This window comes from Dreissena polymorpha, chromosome 9 (genome assembly GCF_020536995.1).
Source record: "Dreissena polymorpha isolate Duluth1 chromosome 9, UMN_Dpol_1.0, whole genome shotgun sequence".
Taxonomy (NCBI): Eukaryota; Metazoa; Mollusca; class Bivalvia; order Myida; family Dreissenidae; genus Dreissena; species Dreissena polymorpha.
The window spans coordinates 93,984,588-94,011,734 of record NC_068363.1 but is presented as its reverse complement, the minus strand read 5'-3'; the positions used below and the strand labels follow the sequence as shown (position 1 = coordinate 94,011,734).

The 27,147-nt window shown below is 38.8% G+C and overlaps 4 protein-coding genes and 1 pseudogene across 7 annotated transcripts in view; 2 read left to right on the top strand and 3 right to left on the bottom strand.

Annotated features, from left to right (window-relative positions):
- The window catches only part of LOC127844953 (target of rapamycin complex 2 subunit MAPKAP1-like), a 225,492-nt pseudogene extending 210,075 nt beyond the window's left edge, over positions 1-15,417 (bottom strand).
- Positions 1-21,000, top strand: part of LOC127844950 (ankyrin repeat domain-containing protein 50-like) — a 492,344-nt gene extending 471,344 nt beyond the window's left edge. For 2 of the 3 annotated variants that reach the window (XM_052375516.1, XM_052375517.1), the window contains one exon: positions 20,674-21,000. In XM_052375516.1, coding sequence (XP_052231476.1) covers positions 20,674-20,774 — 101 coding nt within the window. In that variant the 3' untranslated portion in view covers positions 20,775-21,000. Of the gene's footprint in view, positions 1-20,342; positions 20,429-20,673 lie in introns of all 3 variants that reach the window. The other variant, XM_052375515.1, reaches the window with a different exon arrangement.
- The window catches only part of LOC127844954 (uncharacterized), a 345,343-nt gene that overhangs the window by 154,581 nt on the left and 163,615 nt on the right, over positions 1-27,147 (top strand). The gene's annotated exons all lie outside the window — the stretch shown is intronic.
- LOC127844958 (target of rapamycin complex 2 subunit MAPKAP1-like) overlaps positions 1-27,147 on the bottom strand; it is a 153,440-nt gene that overhangs the window by 2,176 nt on the left and 124,117 nt on the right. The window contains exons 10-11 of the mRNA XM_052375545.1: positions 1,710-1,817; positions 531-665 (exon numbers count right to left, since the gene is read on the bottom strand). Of these exons, the coding sequence (XP_052231505.1) occupies positions 531-665; positions 1,710-1,746 (172 nt within the window). The 5' untranslated portion in view covers positions 1,747-1,817. The remainder of the gene's footprint in view (positions 1-530; positions 666-1,709; positions 1,818-27,147) is intronic.
- LOC127844952 (target of rapamycin complex 2 subunit MAPKAP1-like) overlaps positions 1-27,147 on the bottom strand; it is a 567,740-nt gene that overhangs the window by 427,728 nt on the left and 112,865 nt on the right. The window contains exons 2-4 of one of the 2 annotated variants that reach the window (XM_052375523.1): positions 21,402-21,483; positions 20,650-20,739; positions 19,049-19,312 (exon numbers count right to left, since the gene is read on the bottom strand). The gene's annotated coding sequence lies outside the window, so the exon portion shown is untranslated. The remainder of the gene's footprint in view (positions 1-19,048; positions 19,313-20,649; positions 20,740-21,401; positions 21,484-27,147) is intronic. The other variant, XM_052375525.1, reaches the window with a different exon arrangement.

Below are 27,147 nucleotides of genomic sequence, written 5' to 3'. Positions count from 1 at the left end.
TTTAAATAATAACGGGGCATACAACATGTATTTTGATAGGATTTCAAATTTGTTAGCTTTGTAACCAAAGAATCTGGGAAAATGGGGCTTAATGCAGTTTGCACATGCTTATCATGGGCGACACTTTCCCCATGGACAAGTTGTTTGCTTAGTCTAGAAGAAACTTCCTTGAAACCAAAAATTCTATAAACGCGTAAAATATTGACATGGGAAAGGAGAAAATAAGATGGCATAAATGTCGTACAGAGCTGCACCTCCTGTTGGTCCTCAGTTTGTGCATTCTGGGAAATCTGGGTATAATTGCAGTCCGCACAGGCTTATCATGGACAACAATTTCGACTTTTGAGATATTTTTCACTTAAAGAAAGTATCTTCTTAGCGAAAAATCAAGTTAAAGCGAAAAGTGTTGTCCCTGATTAGCCTGTTTGGACTTTAAAGGCTAATCTGGGACAACACTATGCACATGCATTTAGCCCAGATTTCCAAGAATGAGAATCCCTAATCCCTAGCGCAAGCTGTAAATGCCTCACCTAACTGCACCTCTGTGTTGGTCCTCAGTTTGTGCACCATGCTGACCAGGTAGGACTTGTAGTGGTGACTCGTGAGGGACTTGGCCATCTCTGAGGACCTGCCATTGTCAATTTCTGTGGCGTCACCTCGGGAACCTGTGGACAAGGGGAAGGCGAGAAACGTTTGTAGACATAACACACTGTCACACATGAGCCCTGTTCTGTGAGTTAAGGGTTAAATGCATTGGCGTAAAGTTGTCCCTGATAAGCCTTTGCAGTCCGCACAGGCTAATCAGGGATGACACTTTCGGCCTTAACTGGAAAGAAAAGACTTCATTTAAAACATAAGATTCTATAAAAGAGGAAAGCTCTCCTCAGACTGCACACACTTATCTTGGACGACACTTTATGCACATGCATTGAGCCCAATTTTCCAAAAACAAAGACTTATCATTGTCCACTTCTTAGGCTTCACCTCAGGAACCTGTGGCGGCAGAAAGGTGAGAAACGTTTGTAGACACAACATATTGATTCTTTGAATCAGACACCATACTGGTTCTTGGTGTTTGTTTCTTACAATGAGCGATGGTATGAGCATAAAACAATAAATATGAATTCTATCATTTCTAAAACCCTACTGATATCTGTTTATGGATAACAAATGTTAAATCAATACAGTGTTCTTACATTTAACATTATCTAATATTATCTATGATTTTGCGCAAATTACAATATATTTTTATTTGTTCAGTGTCCAAACATTAAGAGTCACAAAAAAGATTATATCAGAAGGCTATCGCACAACTGTTGCTACACGACACATGAGCCTCGCTCTGGAAAAACGGGGTTTTATGCAAGTGCGTATAGTATCGTGCCAGATTAGTCTATGCAGTCTGCACTGGCAAATCAAGGACGACGCTTTCCGCCTTGACAGGATTTTCATTTTCTAAAGACTTTCTTTAAAAAAAAAATCAAAAAAGCGGAAAGTGTCGTCCCTGATTAGCCAGTGCAGACTGCTTTTCATCTCAACTGGATTTTCATTAAGAAAAGAATTCATTACAACCAAAAACATAACAAACTGAAAGTGTTGTCCCTGATGAGCATTAGCAGACTGCTCAGGCTAATCTGAGACTACACTTCAAGACATGCATTAAGCCCCGTTTTCCCAGAGCGTGGCTAATATGTTTTTGAAAGTCTTACGGTTTTCTCGGACCAGCACAAACTCCAGGGTATCCATGCTGGCCAGGTTACACTCCAGATCAATTGACACCCCAGGCACAGAGTCCTTCTCCAGGTTATAACACTGACCTGAAACAGTGAAATAAAGCTCTTCAACATAGCCCTGGCTGCTGTGGGGTAGTCGATATGGTGTATGTCTAGCAACTGGGAAGTCATGGTTTTCATCCCCACTGTTGGAGCCCTCTTTAGATCTCCCGCAAAGACACCACATACTGGTTCTACCCAGGAAACCAACTCCAGAGCATTTCAATAAGCGTTATGCTTTCTATGAAATCAAGCTAAAATAAATAGGTTTACCCATTTATGCCGAGTGGACTCTCCCATCCTTCTAAATTGGATCAATTTATTTCCAAAATTAGAGATGTCTGGTATATTTATTTATAATTTAAAAACATTTCTCACAGAAATTCATTTAAGCAAACAGCATAGACTCTGATGAGACGCCACATAATTTGGCGTCTCATTGACTTTGCGTCAATTATATGATTGGATTGTTTCCTGTATTTGCATTCAGTTTTATCCTGCCCGTTATGCACTAGTTAATTAAGGCCATAACAGTACACTTGGTGAGGGCCGCTTTAATTGATTTAAAGCCCCTATAGTGCTCAAAATAAACGGAAATTTTTATTTCGTAGAATAAATTTAACACTTAGACAATCATAGACAATCAGTGATCCTTATAGCAATTGCCAAAATGTCAACGCTAGATATGTTCTGGTAACTTAGATTTTACAAGATAAAAAATGCTCTTTTTTATTTTTGTGTGGCACAAAATATTCCATTTTAATTTACCGCAACAATATCTATGCATACGACATGGGAACACTAAAATGGAACACAGCGATTTTTTTTGTCCAATTGGGAAAAGTACCCGTACCGGTCCAATTGCGAAAAATCGAGTCGTGAAAATCTCAAAATTGGGAAAAATCAAGTCGTGAAAACCTCAAATTGGGAAATTGGTGTATTTGATATTTTGCTCCCAAATACTTTTAAATTGATAACTAAGTGTTTTCAAGCTGTCAATATTATATTTACCTAGGGTCAAGCCATAGAGCTGCAAAGGAAACTAATTAAATGTTGCATTTTCCAAAAATAAAATTGGGAAAGTGCCGTTTACCGGTACTTTATAAAGAAGGAAAAAAATCGCTGGGAACATGAACATGTGTTGAATATATTGTACCACAAACAAACAATAAAAAGCATTTAGTATTGTGTTAAATCTATGTTACCAGACCCCATCTCGTGTTGAAATTTCGGCTATTGCTTTAAGGGCTACTGATTGTTTATGTTTATTTTACGCAATATTTTACGAAACTTCTGTTCATTTTAAGCGTTATAGGGGCTTTAAATTACTCCTAGTACTGGACCAACTATATTTATCACAACGCTATTAAACTGTGAACAAAATTAATGATCAGAGTCATTTTAAAATCTCACAATGAATGACATAGTTATGGCCCCGACAAGCTCATTTATGGCCATTTTTGACTTTTGAATTCCAAGTGTGACCTTGACCTTGGAGATATCGACTTACTTCTTTCGCATGACACACTGTCCAATGATGGTGAACATATGTGCCAAATGATTTTAAAACATCACAATGAACGACATAGTTATGGCCCGGACAAGCTCATGTATGGCCATTTTTGACCTTTGAACTCAAAGTGTGACCTTGGCCTTGAAAATATCGACTTTCTTCTTTCGCATGACACACCTTCCAATGATGGTGAACAAATGTACCAAATCATTTCAAAATCTAACTATAAATGACATAGTTATAGTCCGGACAAACTTTTGACTTTTAAACTCAAAGTGTGACCTTGACCTTGGAGATATCGATGTACTCCTTTCACGACACACCGTCCAATGATGGTGAAAAAAGTACCAAGTCATTTAAAAATCTAACGATAAATAACATAGTTATGGTCCGGACAAACTCATATTCATACTTGACCTAGACATCATCTAGATACAACTTCTGACCAAGTTTGGTGAAGATCGGATGAAATGTTAGGGACAGACCGATCAACACAGTGACTCCTATATAGCCCCCATTACCAAGGGTCTGGTAGGATGCAAATGGGCATCTCCTATATTGGTTTCCTACAAACTATTGTTTCTGTACTAATTTAAACACATGCGGACATTGGTTCCTACGTTATTTTGACAACCTTAAAAATGTTCCTGTCTTGTTTTGACAACCCGGACATTGGTTCCTACGTTTTATTTACAGTTCAGACATTGGTTCCAATATTATTGCTTCCCCGGACACTCAATATGAATTGGATTACAATATGGATAAGTTAGATACATTTAATTGTTGGCTAAATTTGAGGTGAGAACCTTTGATCGGCATATACTTTGTTGTTAAGTTTGGAATCTAATGGTAGGAACAAATGTCTGGGGTGTCAATATGTATTGGCTGTTAGAAATTGTAGCTGTGTCAAAAATTAGCGTAAGAACCATTGCCCAAAGACCCCTACACATGTACCATAATCAGCTGACAAGTAAATTGCCATATGCACTCGAATATGTTCAACCCACAACCATTCCTTACCTGGCCTGACTTTGATTTTTCTTCGTTTGAGAACCTTGTCCAAGATCTCTTTCATCAAGATGTTGGTGTTGTCAATGGGGAACTTGTTGAAGCCTCTGTGCGGAATGTTGCTGAAAGAATAAGCGCCTCATTCTAGGAAAACTGGGCTTAATGCATGTGCGCAAAGTGTCGTCCCAGATAAGCCTGTTCATTCCACACAGGCTAATCAGGGACGACACTTTCTGCTCTAATAGGATTTTGCCTAGAAGAGACTTACTTTTATATCCCATATAACAGGAGTGTCATCGATGATTTGTCTTTGCAGATTTCACAGGCTAATCTGGGATGACACTTTGCGCAAATGCATTAAGCCCAGTTTTCCAGATCAAGGCTCATACTGCAACACTTGCAATAGCATTTAACTTTTAAGACCTTACTTCTACGGCTTAAATTTTGGAAGTTCCAGTCATAAAACCTGGAAATCCCAGTCCTAAAATCTTGAAGTTCTAGTTATAAAATCTAGAAGTCCCTGCAGTCATGAAATCTGGAAGTTCCAGTCATAAAGTCCCACTTTTATTTCAGTATTTAACTTAAGACCTTTAGAACCTATAAGTAAGAAAGGGCTACAACAAACTTACACAGTAAGAAAGAAATGACTTCAGGACACTTACACGATAACGATGATGGTCTTCTTGCTGCTCGCATACGTAGGCATATCTTTCTCCACGAGGGCCAACTTGGTAAAGCCGAACTTTGAGACCGGTTCCCGACTGTCCAGGCTCGGGAAGTCAACGTCCACCTCCCCGTCGTCCTTTGCGATGTGCAGGCAGTACATGGCAATGTTCTCTCTGGCAACAACAAATCAAAGTCACTTAAAAGTGTGTGTTTTTATACCAATCTTAAAACTTCTTGTTTTTGTGCAGGCAGTACATGTCAATGTTCTCCATTGAAACATCTAATCACCAAATTTCTTCAGTAAATAATACCAAAATGTAAGTCCAAAAGGGTTATGGTAGCTCACCTGATTAGAATTTATGTTGTGTTATTAAGCAAGGGCTGTTAAAGTTTGTGTTGTGAGAAGTAAGTGTTTCTTTTTTCTGCAGATATATAAATATGTACTGTAAGTTGTTGTTGTTTTTTTAATTTGTGTTCTCATGTATATGTTTTTTTCGCGATATGCAGACAGTACATGTCGATGTTCTCCCTGGCAACTACAAATCACGTTCAAACAAAAAAAGATAAATTCATGTGTAAGAATTTTAGTATTTATAATGTGCAGGCAGTACATGTCAATATTCTCCCTTGCAACAACACATCAAAATGTGCAGGCAGTGCATGTCAATGCTCTCCCTTGCAACAACACATCAAGATGTGCAGGCAGTGCATGTCAATGTTCTCCCTTGCAACAACACATCAAGATGTGCAGGCAGTACACGTCAATATTCTCCCTTGCAACAACACATCAAAATGTGCAGACAGTTCATGTCAATGCTCTCCCTTGCAACAACACATTAAGATGTACAGGCAGTTCATGTCAATGTTCTCCATTGCAACAACACATTAAGATGTACAGGCAGTTCATGTCAATCTTCTCCCTTGCAACAACACATCAATATGTAGAGGCAGTTCATGTCAAGGTTCTCCCTTGCAACAACACATCAAGATGTGCAGGCAGTTCATGTCAATGTTATCCCTTGCAACAACACATCCAGATGTGCAGGCAGAGCATGTCAATGTTATCCCTTGCAACAACACATCAAGATGTGCAGGCAGTGCATGTCAATGTTATCCCTTGCAACAACACATCAAGATGTGCAGGCAGATCATGTCAATGTTCTCCCTTGCAACAACACATCAAGATGTGCAGGCAGTGCATGTCAATATTCTCCCTTGCAACAACACATCAAGATGTGCAGGCACTGCATGTCAATGCTCTCCCTTGCAACAACACATCAAGATGTGCAGACAGTGCATGTCAATGTTATCCCTTGCAACAACACATCCAGATGTGCAGACAGTGCATGTCAATGTTATGCCTTGCAACAACACATCAAGATGTGCAGGCAGTGCATGTCAATGTTATCCCTTGCAACAACACATCAAGATGTGCAGGCAGATCATGTCAATGTTCTCCCTTGCAACAACACATCAAGATGTGCAGACAGTGCATGTCAATATTCTCCCTTGCAACAACACATCAAGATGTGCAGGCAGATCATGTCAATGTTCTCCCTTGCAACAACACATCAAGATGTGCAGGCAGTGCATGTCAATGTTCTCCCTTGCAACAACACATCAAGATGTGCAGGCAGTGCATGTCAATGTTATCCCTTGCAACAACACATCAAGATGTGCAGGCAGTGCATGTCAATGTTATCCCTTGCAACAACACATCAAGATGTACAGGCAGTTCATGTCAATGTTATCCCTTGCAACAACACATCAATATGTAGAGGCAGTTCATGTCAATGTTATCCCTTGCAACAACACATCGAGATGTACAGGCAGTTCATGTCAATGTTATCCCTTGCAACAACACATCAAGATGTGCAGGCAGTGCATGTCAATGTTCTCCCTTGCAACAACACATCAAGATGTGCAGGCAGTGCATGTCAATGTTCTCCCTTGCAACAACACATCAAGATGTGCAGGCAGTGCATGTCAATGTTATCCCTTGCAACAACACATCAAGATGTGCAGGCAGTGCATGTCAATGTTCTCCCTTGCAACAACACATCAAGATGTGCAGGCAGATCATGTCAATGTTCTCCCTTGCAACAACACATCAAGATGTGCAGGCAGTGCATGTCAATGTTCTCCCTTGCAACAACACATCAAGATGTGCAGGCAGTGCATGTCAATGTTCTCCCTTGCAACAACACATCAAGATGTGCAGGCAGTGCATGTCAATATTCTCCCTTGCAACAACACATCAAGATGTGCAGACAGTGCATGTCAATGTTATGCCTTGCAACAACACATCCAGATGTGCAGACAGTGCATGTCAATGTTCTTCATGGGAAAGCAACACATAACTGTACAATTTGAGTGGCAAAATGATATATTTTTATGTCATAACTAACCATTTGAGAGGCAAAGTGATATATTTTTGAAAAATGAGCAACAACTACATAACTTAACCATTTAACTGCATAACTAACCATACACCTTGACCTAGACATCATCTAGACACAACTTCTGACCATATTTGGTGAAGAATGGATGAAAACTATTTCAATTAGAGAGCAGACACCATGCTGAATGTTTAAAATGCACTTAGTGACCCCATGACCTAATGTTTGGCCAGGCATGGCCCATGTTCGAACTTAGCCTAGAGATCCTCTAGATAAAACTTGTGACCAAGTTTGGAGAAGATCGGAAGAAAACTACTTGAATTAGAGAGCGGACACCATGCTGAATGTTTAAAACGCACCAAGTGACCCCATGACCTAGTTTTTGGCCCGGCATAGCCTATGTTCGAACTTGGGGTAAACATTATCTAGATACAACTTCTGACCAACTTTGGAGAAGATCAGATGAAAACTACTTGAATTAGGGAGCCGGCGCAATGCTGAATGTTTGAAATGCACTAAGTGACCCTGTGACCTAGTTTTTTGCCTGGCATGACCCATGTTCGAACTTGGCCTTGACATTATATAGATACAACTTCTGACCATGTTTGGTGAAGATTGGATCAGAACAACTCAAATTAGAGAGCGGACATGCAAAGTGTGACGAACGGACAGACAGACGGACAGAGCGAAAACTATATGTCACCCGTTTGGGGGCATAAAAACAATAAGTTACCCGGTATAATAAACTGACGTTAAAACAATTTCTTATAATAAATAAATTGTATCATATTTTAACCTCATTAACTAGCAATCTCTTCAAGTTTTATGCTGTTTGCTGTTCATGAGTGTCTCAGGGTAGGAAATGAGGCCTTTAAAACTTCAATCTAGTAAGAAAGGTCTTTAACTTAAATTAATTTCCTCAGGGACTACAAATGTGTCAAAATATGTATATTAGCGGTATAGGGTTCAATTTTTAGAAATAATCAGAAACATTACATCTGTATATTACACTAAGACACTTTGCTAACCTATATGCTTTGTATGTCGTTTACTTCTATTATATAGATAACTTTAGATGTGTTGCATATGTTTTTTCATCTCTGAGTGCATTACATTATTTTGTTATTTTTTATATTGTTTATGTAATTGCTTGCAATCATGAAATAAAAAAGGAATATTCAGAAACCTACTGCAAGACGGGTTTCCTCATTTCGTTTGTATACTGCCAGCAGATCAGTCCCACCAGGTCCTGAATCTTGGCACTGGAAACCACAACAACGGACATCGGGTACGACCAGTTCTTCTGTGCCGGCCATTGTGAGAAAGATGTCAATTTTCTTTGTTGGTACTCCTACACTGGCCTGAAAGTATTTGATCCTCGCTTTGAGAAAAAGGGATTTAATGCATGTGCGTAAAGTGGTGTCCCACAGACTGCAAAGGCTAATCAGGGACAACACTTTCCCCATAGACTGGATTTTCGTTTAGAAGAGACTGAAAGTATTCATTTTAAATTAAATGAGCCTCGTTTTGGGAAAACTGGTCTTAATGCATTTGAGCTGCCCTCTGAAAAAAAAGGGATTAATGCATGTGCAAAAAGTTTTGTCCCATTTTAGCCTGTTTAGTCCGCACAGGCTTAAACAGGACGACACTTTCTTCCTGAACTTGATTTATTTAGAAGAGACATCCTTTGAACGAACAATTCCACAAAAGCAGAAAGTATAGTCCAAATATCAGCAAGTAAACATTTACATCTAGTGTTCAAACCATGAGTGTACAAAAACACATTTGTTAGACAGTATGGTCTCCCCCTTGAAAATTGGAGGACTTATAACGTTTACAAGTTAATATAATCAAGACCCCACGAGAATGAATCTTCGGATGCCATTCAACTTGAAATACTGCAGGAACGGATAATTGCCCACATTCCGATGAATAGCTTGCAACAATATGAGCCTTGTTCTGGGAAAACAGGGGTTAATGCATATGCTGCATAATGTGTTGTCCCAGATTAACAATATGAGCCTTGTTCTGGGTAAACTGGGTTTAATGCATAGGCATAATGTGTTGTCCCAGATTAACAATATGAGCCTTGTTCTGGGTAAACTGGGGTTAATGCATATGCTGTGTAATGTGTTGTCCTAGATTAACAATATGAGCCTTGTTCTGGGTAAATTGGGTTTAATGCATATGCTGCATAATGTGTTGTCCTAGATCAACAATATGAGCCTTGTTCTGGGTAAACTGGGTTTAATGCATATGCTGCATAATGTGTTGTCCTAGATTAACAATATGAGCCTTGTTCTGGGTAAACTGGGTTTAATGCATATGCTGCATGTGTTGTCCTAGATCAACAATATGAGCCTTGTTCTGGGTAAACTGGGTTTAATGCATATGCTGCATAATGTGTTGTCCTAGATTAACAATATGAGCCTTGTTCTGGGAAAACTGGGTTTAATGCATATGCTGCATAATGTGTTGTCCCAGATTAATAATATGAGCCTTGTTCTGGGTAAACTGGGGTTAATGCATATGCATAATGTGTTGTCCTAGATTAACAATATGAGCCTTGTTCTGGGTAAACTGGGTTTAATGCATATGCATAATGTGTTGTCCTAGATTAACAATATGAGTCTTGTTCTGGGAAAACTGGGCTTAATGCATATGCTGCATAATGTGTTGTCCTAGATTAACAATATGAGCCTTGTTCTGGGTAAACTGGGGTTAATGCATATGCTGCATAATGTGTTGTCCCAGATTATCAATATGAGCCTTGTTCTGGGTAAACTGGGGTTAATGCATATGCATAATGTGTTGTCTCAGATTAACAATATGAGCCTTGTTCTGGTTAAACTGGGGTTAATGCATATGCTGCATAATGTGTTGTCCCAGATTATCAATATGAGCCTTGTTCTGGGTAAACTGGGGTTAATGCATATGCATAATGTGTTGTCCCAGATTATCAATATGAGTCTTGTTCTGGGAAAACTGGGCTTAATGCATATGCTGCATAATGTGTTGTCTCAGATTAACAATATGAGCCTTGTTCTGGTTAAACTGGGGTTAATACATATGCTGCGTAATGTGTTGTCCTAGATTAACAATATGAGCCTTGTTCTGGTTAAACAGGGGTTAATGCATATGCTGCATTATGTGTTGTCCCAGATTAACAATATGAGCCTTGATCTGGGAAAACTGGGGTTAATGCATATGCTGCGTAATGTGTTGTCCCAGATTAACAATATGAGCCTTGTTCTGGTTAAACTAGGGTTAATGCATATGCTGCGTAATGTGTTGTCCCAGATTAACAATATGAGCCTTGATCTGGGTAAACTGGGGTTAATGCATATGCTGCGTAATGTGTTGTCCCAGATTAACCCGTGCATACCGCACAAATTCATCAGGGATGAAAATACTTCTTTAAATAAAAAATTCCATAAAAGCAGAAAGTTTCATTCCTGCATGCATTAAGCTTTCCCAGAACGAGGTTCATAATATTGTCACACACAAAAACAGCTCAAAGAACTCATTATTTCTGAATTTTAAACTGCAAACATATGATAATGACGTACCATTATCGTATCGTACCGGATAACGATGTTTAATTATGATGAAGTTTGTGCAAATGCTATGACAAATAATACGACAACGACAGTGTTGCTATTGTTGCAGATGCCTATGCAGATGACAATAATTACCAATCAACCAGTGATGATAACGAGTAAATTAAAAAACTATTATCAAAAAAAGATAGTTTAACGTGTAGGTTTTGTGAGTCAAGAAAGGTCGTCAACTGATTCCAAAAAGGTTGGATGTGTTTGCACTCCAATAATTGAATGTTCTGTAGTTTCAATATATTCATCACAGTTCTCATAAGTAAGAATTGGATAGTTTGCATTTGCGAAGAAATTTATTGGCCTCGATAATTCTATTTACGTATTTGTACTGGAAATTACAAAGTGTGATGTCGATTGTTGTTTTCTTAGACGAATCCGCGTTCATTTTAGTTCATGCTTTTAAAGTATACATTTTTTCGAACGTGAATACTTTGATGTTATTATGTTTCATTTGTATTTCATATTATAGATAAAGTAATTGATTTTGTTTAAATTGTTTTCCAAAAATATGGTTACAATGGTTAGCGTGTTTTTTCTGTTTATATGATGTGATATGTGATGGTTTACTTTTTATTAATGTTAAATACAAAATGAAGTTTCTTATATAGATAACTCACACAAGTAATACATAGTATTGAAGTCATATACGTTGTGTATTCGGTAATCACAAATTTATGGAAATACTTTATGCTATTCTTACCCCTTCTTTATGTTTATTTTATTCCATAACATTGTTTTGCCTTAGTTTTTGTATTGTTACATAGTTTTGACTTGAAAAGTCAAGACTGCATTATAGGGATATATATATGTATATACAAACTGGTATTTGTTTTAATATATAAGAAAGTAACATGCACACATTAAAAGTTCCCCCACAGTTGTCTACTACTTTCTGACAAAACAATATTCATTTACTGTGATGTAAGGTCTTTATCATACGTTTGACGTAGCTGGCTTTGGCAGAGCTAATAAACAAACTTTTGTCAGTTAATTTGATACCCCCAAGCTTATTATGATGATATGGTTTTAAAACAAGAGGACATTTTAGATCTTATGCGCTCATCTGAATTCACGAACAGCAATTGTTTAAGACTTGACCTGATAGAAGTCACAAACTTACCACTAAAAAAATACCACTAGGATAGACCTTTATTAACACGACGCTTGTCCATAGGACAGGTATGCCCCTACATTCCATTTTTTAAACTTTGTCTATGTCAAACATAATTTGTTTATAACCAATTTTGACTTTTGACCTCTGTATGTGACTTTGTCATAAAATAGTTGATACATGCGACACTTAGTCTCCTTTTGTTATTTATTTATAATTAGTTGTTTTAAATAATAAACCCCGTTGTCGCAGAGCGCCGTTCAAATGTGTCACGTGCATCAAGCCCTGTTTTTCCAGAGCGCCGCTCAAATGTGTCACATGCATTAAGCCCTGTTTTTCCAGAGCGCCGCTCAAATGTGTCACATGCATTAAGCCCTGTTTTTTCACAGCGCCGCTCAAATTTGTCACGTGCATCAAGCCCTGTTTTTCCAGAGCGCCGCTCAAATGTGTCACATGCATTAAGCCCTGTTTTTCCAGAGCGCCGCTCAAATGTGTCACATGCATTAAGCCCTGTTTTTCCACAGCGCCGCTCAAATGTGCCACATGCATTAAGCCCTGTTTTTTCACAGCGCCGCTCAAATGTGTCACGTGCATCAAGCCCTGTTCTTCCAGAGCGACGCTCAAATGTGTCACGTGCATTAAGCCCTGTTTTTCCAGAGCGACGCTCAAATGTGTCACATGCATTAAGCGCTGTTTTTCCAGAGCAGCGCTCAAATGTGTCACATGCATTAAGCCCCGTTTTATAAGAGCGCCACTCAGTTGTGCCACATGCAATAAGCCTCAATTTCCCATTAGCGCGGCTCATTCGAAAGATCTCCTACAACTATGCCTCATTGCATTTTTCCTGAACGGTAAACAAGGTGACAGAATTCCATCTGAAAGATATATATTGCCTACTACCAGGCTCCAAAATTATAATAATTCTTAAGTTCATCCTAAGCAAATTAAACCACACAAATCAGAGCTCAAATGTTTCCATGCATTTAACCTCGTTGCTTCAGAGCGCGTTTCATATTGAATCTCGCTAGACAAACGCTAATGTTCGTTTAATTATGTGTAGCTGTTAAACGATCTTAGGACATCTATTAACAGGTCACGTTCAGCTACAATCGCAGTAAACAATCAAATAAATGCTAGTGGTTATGTAAAGGCGTTTAGCTGTTAAGGACATGGACTAAATTAAATAGTCTTCCGAATGTTTTGTACAATTTGATGGTGTATTGAAAGGTCACCTAAAAGAGACGACCACTTATGCGATATCCAGTCAGCGAATAGTATTGAATCGTAATATAGGCGATACTATTAACAAGATTGAACTTCTAGTATGAGAGGTCAACATACCAGAAGGCATCCTCTTTAAGATAATGTTACAAGAACACAATGTATTTCAGCATCGCTGTGTGAAAAGGGGGTTTAATGCGTGTGGAAAGTGTAGTCCCTGATTAGCCTTTGAAGTCCGCACAGGCTAATCAGGGACGACACTTTCACCTAATCTGGATTTTTGTTAAGAGGAAACTTCATTGAATAAAAATACCATGAACACGTAAAGTGTCGTCCCTGATAAGATTTTGCGGACTTCACATGCTAATCTTTGACAACACTTTACGCACATGCATTAAACCCCTTATTTACAGATTGAGGCTCATTTTTTTATCAAGTTAATTGTTTATTTTGATGCAAGGGTCAACAGAAAAAACACAAAAACTATCTACCAATATTGTAGTAACTGGTTTGGTCAAAAGGAGTCATTGGCCGTGAAGATGACTTCATATCGACGACTACGTCACAAGGCAGCGATGAGCGCAAAAGGGATGGCAAAGAGCCAAAGACTGATGGCCCTGAAATTGGAATCTTACGTATACATATACAGGATTTGTTAATTGAAGAAATATTTTAGTATAATTAACACTTAACATTTGAGTATTGTTTGCTTTGCATGTAAAATAGTGATGGTACAATTGTTAGCTTCTTGGCTACTAACCCTAAGGTCACACGTTCTTACGACATTAGGCCCAGAAATATTAATGTTTGTCAATAATTGTTCAGCCAGTCCAATCTAGTCCACGGCTATTTTGTACGTTTAGCCAGTCCAATCTAGTCCACGGCTATTTTGTACGTTTAACTATTTAGATTTGTATACCTTTTTTTTATGTGTAAACAATTTATTATAAAAAAAACGGGGCACATATAAATCAACTCAAATTAACGTTGTTGCCCCATTTTGTCAATTTAAAGTCTATACATAAATTCATTCTATATACCAGGAAGATATATCACCCGTGACTTACGAGAATGCTTTTGATGCCTAAAGCATACACCGAACTGTTTAAGAATCTATTACTTGATTATATAGATTATAACACTCAATTACGTGACAGACTTGCCGCTGATAACATGAATGGGTAATCGACTAGGAGAACGTTCCGTGTCTGGTAGAGAAACTTGCCGTCACTGAACACAGCGTCCTTGGTCGAAAAGGCTGCACAATCTGCGTCCCTAAGACAGCGATCTGAACACAGATATAGGATGAGTGACAGATAAATATTAAGACATAAGTAAATTTACCATGTATTTTGGAATTTCTTTGGTATAGGGTCTACAATATACATGTCTGTTAAAGAATATTGTTGACACTGCTCTGCATTTACAAATTTCTGAAATTGTTTTTGTTCACTTTTTAAAACCAATATTATATGGTTTTATTAAAATCACTGCACCATGCAGGTTTTTTATGCCTGATTGTATAGCCGAATAACGGCTATGTTCTCAATGGCAAAAGGTATACTTTTTTCCCAAAATTTGGAAAAAAAAATCCCAATTTACATTTTTTTTATTTTTTTTAAAGAAGTGTCTGATGATTATTTTATCACAATTTTATTTCAATTTCATATAAAAAAGTACATAATAATGATTTATATGATTTTGATCTTTTAATTTTAATTATACAGAGTTATATCAATATATATGGTTGTACTAAAGTGCTACCAAAAAAGGCTACTGAATTTATTTTCCCAATTTCTTGAAAACGCCGATAAAATTCTCAATTTCAAAGCCATGGGCTATCTTCCCAAAAAGGGGAAAAAACCCTGTCATGTACACTCAGCCGAAAGATGGTGATGTGTTAATCATCATATACCCTTCCCAATGACGAAGTAGGACCACATTCCGCTCTTTTGTCTTATTTTTATAGATAAATAGTCTTATCACATAAGTTACCCTGCTAGTTTTACATTCTACCTATATCAATTAAAGTACTGAAGACCACACATGTGTGAGTTGCACAGCGTTACACGGTAATTACCTACCCTAGCTTGCCTGTGGTTAAGGACTATCCTCTAATATTCCCTTCCCACTGATTCTCTCCAGCTTGGTTCTCCATGTGGGGAGAGCTGCGTGTTGAGGAGCCGTCACTGTTGGGGTGGTTACTCACGTCGATAACGCTGTCTTGCTGGTCTCCCTTGTAAAACTTCGCCTCCTGAAAGACAGCACGAGTCAGATATTGCGGAGGAAAGGTTGGAGAAAGTGTTAAAAAAAGAGCTTGGTATGGTTCAAGTGTTAGGCCAACAACGGACTATGTAAAACTGGAGCTCCGAAACAAAGTGTTATCGTCCAAGTTCCAAAGTTTGCGCAGGGCCTAGTTTGCTAGAAATATAGTCAGTTCATAGGATTGACATATGTGACAGACATCATCGCAAACTGTGTGAATGGTAGACGAATTATGAATTGTCTCCCAATACTTCCTAATGCCATACAGCAACTCAAGACACAAAGCTTCTTCAGCAATTCACCAATTACTAGTAAGCATCTCTCACCCTTTTTTTCACAAATTGAAATGTTATGAACACACTCTACTGCCTAGTTAGCTATGGGCATATAACGATTGATTGTGTTGATCAATGGGCATAACAAATGTTTGCAAATAAACACTTCATGGTGAAGACATATTTTAATGTTTCAACTAAATTGCATGAATTGTTTATTTAGTTTGATCGATAATCTTTTGCTGACAACCAACTAATAGAGTGATTCCAATACACTCCTTCCTGCTGGATATAAATACAAATGTAGAATGAATATTTTTTGTTTCACTGAATTCCTATATTAAAGTGTTGATAAATCCCATCACCTGGACCTGCATGCCATTTGTGGTCGCAGACTGGACTGGCTGTGGCATGGAGGCCATTGTAGGCATGCTGTCACCAGCCAACACTGGATTGAAGCTGCCGATAATTTCTGAGTGCATAATGATTAAAAAGTTATTTCGTTTGATTCACAAAAATGAGTCTTAAAGTATAGGGCCTACAATATACATTACAATATACATGTCTGTTTAAGAATATTGTAGACAAATGGATGGCATTTACAAATTTGTTCAGAAATTAACTTGTTTTTGTTAACCATTATTAGATGGTTTTAACAAAACCACTGCTTCCTGTAAACTCAGCCGAAAGATGGTGATGTGTTGATCATCATGTACCTTCTCAATGACGAAATAGGACCACATTGCACTCTATTGTCTTATTTTTATACATTAAGAGTCTAATCTTATAAGTTACCCTGTTAGTTTCACATTAATTTCAATAAAAGTACTGCAGACCATACATGTGTGAGTTGAACAGTGTGACATTGTAATTGCCTACCTTAGCCTTCCTCTATGGTTTGGGACTATCTGGACACTGCAATTGCCTACCTTAGCCTGCCTCTATGGTTTGGGACTATCTGGACATTGTTATTGCCTACCTTAGCCTTCCTTGTGGTTTGAGACTATCTAGACACTGTAATTGCCTACCTTAGCCTGCCTCTGTGGTTTGGGACTATTTGGACACTGTAATTGCCTTCTTAGCCTGCATCTGTGATTTGGGACTATATGGACACTGTAATTGCCTACATTAGCCTGCCTCTGTGATTTGGGACTATATGGACACTGTTATTGCCTACCTTAGCCTGCCTCTGTGATTTGGGACTATATGGACACTGTAATTGCCTACCTTAGCCTGCCTCTGTGGTTTGGGACTATTTGGACACTGTAATTGCCTACCTTAGCCTGCCTCGGCAATTTGGGACTATATGGACACTGTAATTGCCTACCTTAGCCTGCCTCTGTGATTTGGGACTATATGGACACTGTAATTGCCTTCCTTAGCCTGCCTCTGTGATTTGGGACTATATGCACACTGTAATTGCCTACCTTAGGCTGCCTCTGTAATTTATAACTATATGGACACTGTAATTGCCTACCTTAGCCTGCCTCTGTGATTTGGGACTATATGGACACTGTAATTGCCTACCTTAGCCTGCCTCTGTGGTTTGGGACTATATGGACACTGTTATTGCCTACCTTAGCCTGCCTCTGTGATTTGGGACTATATGGACACTGTAATTGCCTACCTTAGCCTGCCTCTGTGATTTGGGACTATATGGACACTGTAATTGCCTACCCGAGTCTGCCTCTGTGATTTGGGACTATATGGACACTGTAATTGCCTACCCGAGTCTCCCTCTGTGATTTGGGACTATATGGACACTGTAATTGCCTACCCGAGTCTGCCTCTGTGATTTGGGACTATATGGACACTATAATTGTCACCCGCTAACACAGGATGGAAGGTGCCGATTACTCCTGAGTGAAAAATGAATAATGTTATGATGTACTTTGTTCAACAATATGAAGAACGCAAACAGAAAGCAACATGCTGATGAAAGGAATAGCTGCCGGAAAGAACACATTTTCTAAAAACAGATGCATAAATCATCAAGAGTTCATACATTTGTCCTTATTTATTTATATGATAGTTTTAGGCCCATACAATGCAATACATGTTATACATAGATTGTGAACTTGTCAATATGTTTCTATGTCTTAAATGTATCTGAAGATTTAGACTTGCACAAATTGCGAAAACTAACCCAAAATGAAAACAAGGGCTGTTTGTAAAACATGCATGCCCCCCATATGGGCTCTCCGTTGTAGTGAGAGCCATTGTGTGAATATGTTTTTTCTCACTGTGACCTTGACCTTTGATCTAGTGACCTAAAAATTAATAGGGTCATCTGCCAGTCATGATCAATGTACCTATGAAGTTTCATGATCCTAGCCATAAGCATTCTTGAGTTATCATCCGGACACCATTTTACTATTTCGGGTCACTGTGACCTTTGACCTAGTGACGTGAAAATCAATAGGGGTCATCTGCGAGTCATGATCATTCTACCTATCAAGTTTCATGATCCTAGGAATAAGCGTTCTTCAGTTATCATCCGGAAACCATTTTACTATTTCGGGTCATCGTGACCTTGACCTTTGACCTAGTGACCTGAAAATCAATAGGGGTCATCTGCGAGTCATGATCAATCTACCTATCAAGTTTCATGATCCTAGGCCTAAGCGTTCTTGAGTTATCATCTGGAAACCATTTTACTATTTCGGGTCACTGTGACCTTGACCTTTGACCTAGTGACCTCAAAATCAATAGGGGTCATCTGCGAGTCCTGATCAATCTACCTATCAAATGATCCTAGGCCTAAGCGTTCTTGAGTTATCATCCAGAAACCATTTTACTATTTCGGGTCACTGTGACCTTGACCTTTGACCTAGTGACCTGAAAATCAATAGGGGTCATCTGTGAGTCATGTTCAATCTACCTATCAAGTTTCATGATCCTAGGCCTAAGCGTTCTTGAGTTATCATGCGGAAACCATTTACTATTTCGGGTCACCGTGACCTTGACCTTTGACCTCAAAATCAATAGGGGTCATCTGCGAGTCATGATCAATGTACCTATGAAGTTTCATGATCCTAGGCCCAAGCGTTCTTGAGTTATCGTCTGACAACCACCTGGTGGACGGACCGACCGACCGACAGACCGACATGAGCAAAGCAATATAACCCCTCTTCTTCGAAGGGGGGCATAAAAAGGGACAACATAATGTTACAAAACTGTTATTGACATTTTCTGCACACGAACCAATTGCACATCTCCATATCAGGGCCCTGTTTCCCATCACCGCTAACAACAGCCAGGATGTTATTGGACATGGTGTTGCCCCATCAAAATGAAGGGGCCAGAACTCTGTCGGTCTGCTTCCTGTTGGTAGTGCCCTCATGGCTTACCTCCCTTGTCGCTTCCCAACTCTTTCCTCTGTTTGGAAAACCTTGGGGGTAATTTGGTGAGCTTGAAGTAGCGTGTTTTGTCCGCTGCAGTGTGAGCGCCTTTGAGTTAAGCCACAAACTGAAATCCAAAACCTTGGCCGCATAAATATTACATATGAATTGTAATTTTCAAATGGTACTCACCTAAGTGCCTACACATACCTATGTGTCTATGGGTACTCACCTATGTGTCTACAGATACCTATGTGTCTATGGGTACTCACCTAAGTGCCTACAGATACCTATGTGTCTATGGGTACTCACCTAAGTGCCTACAGATACCTATGTGTCTATGGGTACTCACCTATGTGCCTACAGATACCTATGTGTCTATGGGTACTCACCTATGTGCCTACAGATACCTATGTGTCTATGGGTACTCACCTATGTGTCTACAGATACCTATGTGTCTATGGGTACTCACCTATGTGCCTACAGATACCTATGTGTCTATGGGTACTCACCTATGTGTCTACAGATACCTTTGTGTCTATGGGTACTCACCTATGTGCCTACAGATACCTATGTGTCTATGGGTACTCACCTATGTGCCTACAGATACCTATGTGTCTATGGGTACTCACCTATGTGCCTACAGATACCTTTGTGTCTATGGGTACTCACCTATGTGCCTACAGATACCTATGTGTCTATGGGTACTCACCTATGTGTCTACAGATACCTATGTGTCTATGGGTACTCACCTATGTGTCTACAGATACCCATGTTGTATTTGAACTATGCTCTGGGAAGCGCCTGCTTAATGCATGTGCATTAAGTGTTGTCCCAGATTAGCCTTTGCATTTGCCTTGGCTAATCAGGGACGACACTTTCCACCTAGACAGGAGTTTCATTTAGAATACACTTCCTTTAAAATGAAAAAATCCTTTGAAGCTCTGACTATGCATTAAGCCCTGTTTTCCCACAGCATGGCTCATATTCTGCTTTACGGACTACATTAAGATTGGTATATGTTTTATACATATTTGTGTTTTCCTGAATTTCAGCTAGAAGAGTGAATATGTGGTGTGCATTAAGGCCTTGTAGTCATAGATTAATGCGAACTGTTCCTAATATTTTACAAGGTACAGTTACCCGCTACTGTACAGTGTTAACAGTGTGGCAAACCTTGGTTTTGTCAGACGAGATCAATGAACTGCTGCTCTTGAAGCGCACTCAGCCCTTGCTCAATCAGGTACTGATTATTGGGAAAATGATATAATTTATGGTGATTGGGTATAAGATAGACATTTTTTAAACAGAGCTTGCAAGCATTGTGCATAGAACAAACGCATCATTTTTATGTAATCCAGGCAACATTTACAAATAATACCAGTAAACTTTGACAACCATATGCCATACCTGAAATGAGATGCTTGTATAATCGAACAGAGATCTTGTTTTAATGCCATTTACCTGTGGATTGTTGGAACGTTGTAGTTGAAGACATCGTCAGATACTGGACCCTGGTGCCGTTCCATATCAACTCTGTTATCATTGACTTCCCTGAAAGGATGCACGTTGATTATGAAGTCAGATAGCTGATCAAGATACACGACCGGTAAAACGAAGTGCGGAAAACAATGTTATTTGTTTACATCGAAATGATTTGAACAGAAGAAACGCCATGGTTTGATTTGCAGTTTTTTAATTGTCTAGACTCAATGTTAATCATGTAAATATATACTGATGAGAAGATAGGGTTTGATTGTGCCTATAAATGTACTGCAGACTTTTTAAAAGGTTTTGATTGGTATAATACACTCTACTGGGTAAAGTTGCACATTCGACAGGCACTTATTTACTTGAGGGGGGGCACAGGTGGGCACGTGTCACTATCCCTCTCTGCATCTTACCCCAATGCAATATGGGTGACTTACGTTTTATAAGTAAATGGAACAGTACATTTCCTGCAAATATGTGTGACCCTTGTCTGATCAGTATTTCTTATCAAACGCCAAGGCCGTATGGCACCAATTAAGATAATTATCGGTAATAGAACGCAATCACGTAGGGGTATTGCATGTACTACAAATGTGTGTGTGTGTATTTCTTAGTTCATTTACAGGTCCACCAGCCTCTTTGTAAAGTGCATCTATAGGGTGGAACTGCCCTGGTCGCCTTTCAGGGGAATAATTTGATTTTGAGCCAAAGTGGGACAAATTTACCTGACTAGCCGGGTATTCGCCAAAGATATTGTGGCTACAATACATGACCACTGTTGATTCAGCGGGCCAGGTGTGGTTTCTACTGGAAATCAAGGATTTCAGTGTTAAGCAGATATTCACCGTAGCTATTTAATTCACAACAAAAATGTGTATTTTTACCCACTTGTTGCAATAAATATTGTTTTCCAATACTGTGTAATTATACTTTCAAACAATGCGATGAAAGTGGACACTCTAAAAAATCAATTTAATTAAAGAAGTCATTTTTTGTCAATAGGTGTACAAGTTCAGCTATTTAAACTTTAATATTTCTCATTTATAATCTCCTGAAATGATCAACTTATCAATTTAAACAGTTTCAGGAAACTATGTCATGACAACTATTTTTAATCGTAATATTTTATCAACAAGAGATGTGTTTGTCAGAAACACAATGCCCCCTACTGCGCCGCTTTGAAACAACATATCTATTTATCATTTGGCAGGTATAGAAATCATCTCCCTTTAAAGCTTGTTATTTCCCTTGGTTGTTTTTTTTACCTTTGACCTTGAAGGATGACCATGACCTTTCACCACTTAAAATGTGCAACTTATGAGATACGCATGCATGCCAAATATCTTCAATATTGCAAAAGTTATGGCCAATATTAAACTTTTCGCACTGATGCACAGACTGACCGACAGACAGACAGATGAAGTGACCGAGGCCCGTATCAATCAACCCATTCTTTGACTTAAGAATAAAGAATAGATTTACAACCAAAAAAATTACCTCAGACTTTGCACATATACTAGCTAAAAATGGTGCTTATTGTATTGATATATTATATATTATTGCTTTTAACTGCCATGCTATACCTGACTTACTAGTAGTTTAACCGCATTACCGTTTTCAAAGTATTCTACATTTTTACACTTTAGTCTAAGAATCGGTTGGGGAATACGGGTCCTGGGCCAAACCCAACCACAGACAAGTATGTGATGCATGATTTCAATGTTGTCGATGATTGGTTCAAAGGCGATCATGTGATACACCGTGTCAACCGGAAGTTTGATGTTCATGCACATGTATGTGGTCTCCTGTGCCGGAACAGCCGTTGGCGAAAATATGAACTCGAACTTCTTGGTGTCGGTAAGCCAAACACAAAAGAACAATTAGTCTCATCACAGAGGGCACCTCCCTTTAAGTAAACAAGAGAAAAACCTCCATGATTTGAATGGATTATCTGTTTGCATTCATTTCATTATTTAATTCGAATAGTTTAAATTTTTGTATATACAATGAAGACTGGGTTAATAATGGCATGTTGGGAAAAAGAATATAGAACGGAGATATGTTTGTTACGAGTCAATACCTTTGCAGTGGTTGGGAAACAGAATATAGAACAGAGATATGTTTGTTACGAGTCAATACCTTTGCAGTGGTTGGGAAACAGAATATAGAACAGAGATATGCTTGTTACGAGTCAATACCTTTGCAGTGGTTGGGAAACAGAATATAGAATGGAGATATGCTTGTTACGAGTCAATACCTTTGCAGCTGTTGGGAAACAGAATATAGAACAGAGATATGCTTGTTACGAGTCAATACCTTTGCAGTGGTTGGGAAACAGAATATAGAATGGAGATATGTTTGTTACGAGTCAATACCTTTGCAGCTGTTGGGAAACAGAATATAGAATGGAGATATGTTTGTTACGAGTCAATACCTTTGCAGTGGTTGGGAAACAGAATATAGAATGGAGATATGTTTGTTACGAGTCAATACCTTTGCAGCGGTTGGGAAACAGAATATAGAATGGAGATATGCTTGTTACGAGTCAATACCTTTGCAGTGGTTGGGAAACAGAATATAGAATGGAGATATGTTTGTTACGAGTCAATACCTTTGCAGTGGTTGGGAAACAGAATATAGAATGGAGATATGTTTGTTACGAGTCAATACCTTTGCAGTGGTTGGGAAACAGAATATAGAATGGAAATATGTTTGTTACGAGTCAATACCTTTGCAGCTGTTGGGAAACAGAATATAGAACAGAGATATGTTTGTTACGAGTCAATACCTTTGCAGCTGTTGGGAAACAGAATATAGAACGGAGATATGTTTGTTACGAGTCAATACCTTTGCAGCTGTTGGGAAACAGAATATAGAATGGAGATATGTTTGTTACGAGTCAATACCTTTGCAGTGGTTGGGAAACAGAATATAGAACAGAGATATGCTTGTTACGAGTCAATACCTTTGCAGTGGTTGGGAAACAGAATATAGAACGGAGATATGTTTGTTACGAGTCAATACCTTTGCAGTGGTTGGGAAACAGAATATAGAATGGAAATATGTTTGTTACGAGTCAATACCTTTGCAGCTGTTGGGAAACAGAATATAGAACAGAGATATGTTTGTTACGAGTCAATACCTTTGCAGCTGTTGGGAAACAGAATATAGAACAGAGATATGCTTGTTACGAGTCAATACCTTTGCAGTGGTTGGGAAACAGAATATAGAACGGAGATATGTTTGTTACGAGTCAATACCTTTGCAGCTGTTGGGAAACAGAATATAGAATGGAGATATGTTTGTTACGAGTCAATACCTTTGCAGTGGTTGGGAAACAGAATATAGAATGGAGATATGTTTGTTACGAGTCAATACCTTTGCAGCTGTTGGGAAACAGAATATAGAACAGAGATATGCTTGTTACGAGTCAATACCTTTGCAGCTGTTGGGAAACAGAATATAGAATGGAGATATGTTTGTTACGAGTCAATACCTTTGTAGCGGTTGACAGAATATAGAATGGAGATATGTTTGTTACGAGTCAATACCTTTGCAGTGGTTGGGAAACAGAATATAGAATGGAGATATGCTTGTTACGAGTCAATACCTTTGCAGCGGTTGGGAAACAGAATATAGAACAGAGATATGCTTGTTACGAGTCAATACCTTTGCAGTGGTTGGGAAACAGAATATAGAATGGAGATATGTTTGTTACGAGTCAATACCTTTGCAGTGGTTGGGAAACAGAATATAGAACAGAGATATGCTTGTTACAAGTCAATACCTTTGCAGTGGTTGGGAAACAGAATATAGAACAGAGATATGCTTGTTACGAGTCAATACCTTTGCAGCGGTTGGGAAACAGAATATAGAACAGAGATATGTTTGTTACGAGTCAATACCTTTGCAGCGGTTGGGAAACAGAATATAGAATGGAGATATGTTTGTTACGAGTCAATACCTTTGCAGCGGTTGGGAAACAGAATATAGAATGGAGATATGTTTGTTACGAGTCAATACCTTTGCAGCGGTTGGGAAACAGAATATAGAATGGAGATATGTTTGTTACGAGTCAATACCTTTGCAGCGGTTTGGAGAGAGTGGAAAAGTTTATTTCTGAGACCTAATTACTTGATTATAAGGCGGATTTACTATCAGATGGGGTCCCGACATTTGCGTTGATTGAACCATAGTTTGTATTGAGCTTATTTTAAGACGGGAAAAAGATATCCACATACAAAACTTTAACAAACAAGAACTGTCACCATAGGATGACATATGCCACCCTTTTCCACATTTTGTTAACCTAAACGCAAAGTATTTTTCCACATTTTTTGAAACCTAAACGCAAAGTGTGACGGAATTTCAGACGGACAGACAGACGGACAGTGCGATCACTATTTGCCCACCTACGGGGACATAAAAATAAGTTAAAGGCGTATGCATGTTTTTTAACATGCAGACATACGATAATGTAATCAGGAATCTGTAATAGGTAAGTATCGCGGGAAAACCAAATTCCCAAGTACTGAAACTAGTCATGAAATAATACCGTTTATTGGGATAAACTGGAGATACAAAGAACCTGCGAGATCATCGGGCAAACAATGGTATCACATGCAATTCTGTTAGACAAACTTATTCTCTGTGCAATCTCATAATCATTTGTCATTCTATTGATGACTATGCAGATAAAGAGAAAGACTTTGATTCGTTTCAGCTTGACTGCCAAAAGAGAGTGTGAGCAGTTTTGTTTCATAATTATATTGTTCGTATTTTAAGATTAAAATACAAACCATTTATCTGTATATCAGGGCACACAAATTCTCCTATATTTTGGCAATTCACAAAAGCATTCTTTCCAGCGCATTTGCTGCTAACAATCGGTTCACATACTCCTACACAAGGTTAAATAAAAAATAAAGTATTAACATGTGAATGTTGTCATCATTATAAATGTCTTACAAAAGGTAGAGTATTAATGCCATTTTATTAGAAGTATTACATAATTATGTTCAATTGCATATGTAATGTGAAAATAAGTGATACCCAGTGATTTTGTTACCTGGGATCCCGCGTCCTAGGCTCACTAAAAAACTCTGAGGATGCAAAGTTTCGAAATATGCGAGTCCCAAAAATGCATTGAAATTTCTAAACAAGGGCTGTTTGTAAAACATGCATGCCCCCATATGGGCTGTCAGTTATAGTGGCAGCCATTGTGTGAATACATTTTTGTCACTGTGAACGTTGTCACGGTGGTGGTGGAGGTGGTGGCGGTGGTGGCGGCGGCGATGGTGGTGGTGTACAGAAACCATTTTACTGTGTTGAGTCACCGTGATCTTGACCTTTGACCTAGTGACCTGAAAATCAATAGGGGTCACCTGCCGGTCAAGACCAATGTCCCTTTGAAGTTTCATGATCCCAGGCCTAAGCGTTCTTGAGTTATCATCCGGAAACCATTTTACACTTAGGTCACTGTGACCTTGACCTTTGACCTTGTGACCTGAAAATCAATAGGGGTCATGTGCCGGTCATTACCAATGTCCCTATGAAGTTTCATGATCCCAGGCGTAAGCGTTCTTGAGTTATCATCCGGAAACCATTTACCTATTTCCAGTCACTGTGACCTCAAAATCAATAGGGGTCATCTCCCAGTTATGACCAATGTCCCTATGAAGTTTCATGATCCCAGGTGTAAAGTTTTTTTATGTTATTATGCGGAAACCATTTTCCTATTTCCAGTTAACCATTTTACTGCTCTAAGTCACTGTGACCTTGACCTTTGACCTTGTGACCTGAAAATCAAAAGGGGTCATCTGCCGGTCATTACCAATGTCCCTATGAAGTTGATCCCAGGCATAAGCGTTCTTGAGTTATCATCCGGAAACCATTTTCCTATTTCCAGTCACTGTGACCTTGACCTGTGACCTTTGACCTAGTGACTTCAAAATCAATAGGGGTCATCTGCCGGTAATGACCAATGTCCCTATAAAGTTTCATGATCCCAGGCGTAAGCGTTCCTGAGTTATCATCCGGAAACCATTTTCCTATTTCCAGTCACCGTGACCTTAGCCTGTGACCTAGTGACCTCAAAATCTATCGGGGTCATCTGCCAGTCATGATCAATGTACCTATGAAGTTTCATGATCCTAGGCCTATGCGTTCTTGAGTTATCATGCAGAAACCATCTGGTGGACGGACCAACAGACTGATGGACCGACATGTGCAAAGCAAAATACCCCCTCTTCTTCGAAAGGGGGCATAATAAGGAGTATTTTATATGATAACGGGTCTGTATCCACGGAAAATTGAGAGAAATTTACCATACATTATAGTTTGTTAAGGTACGATAACATATATTTTACTTATGTGTTGATAAACCGTAATACAGTATTATGCATTAAGGGTAAAATCTCATTATTTAGCATTCAACATAAATCCGGTAATAGTTATATTTATTCTCAATAA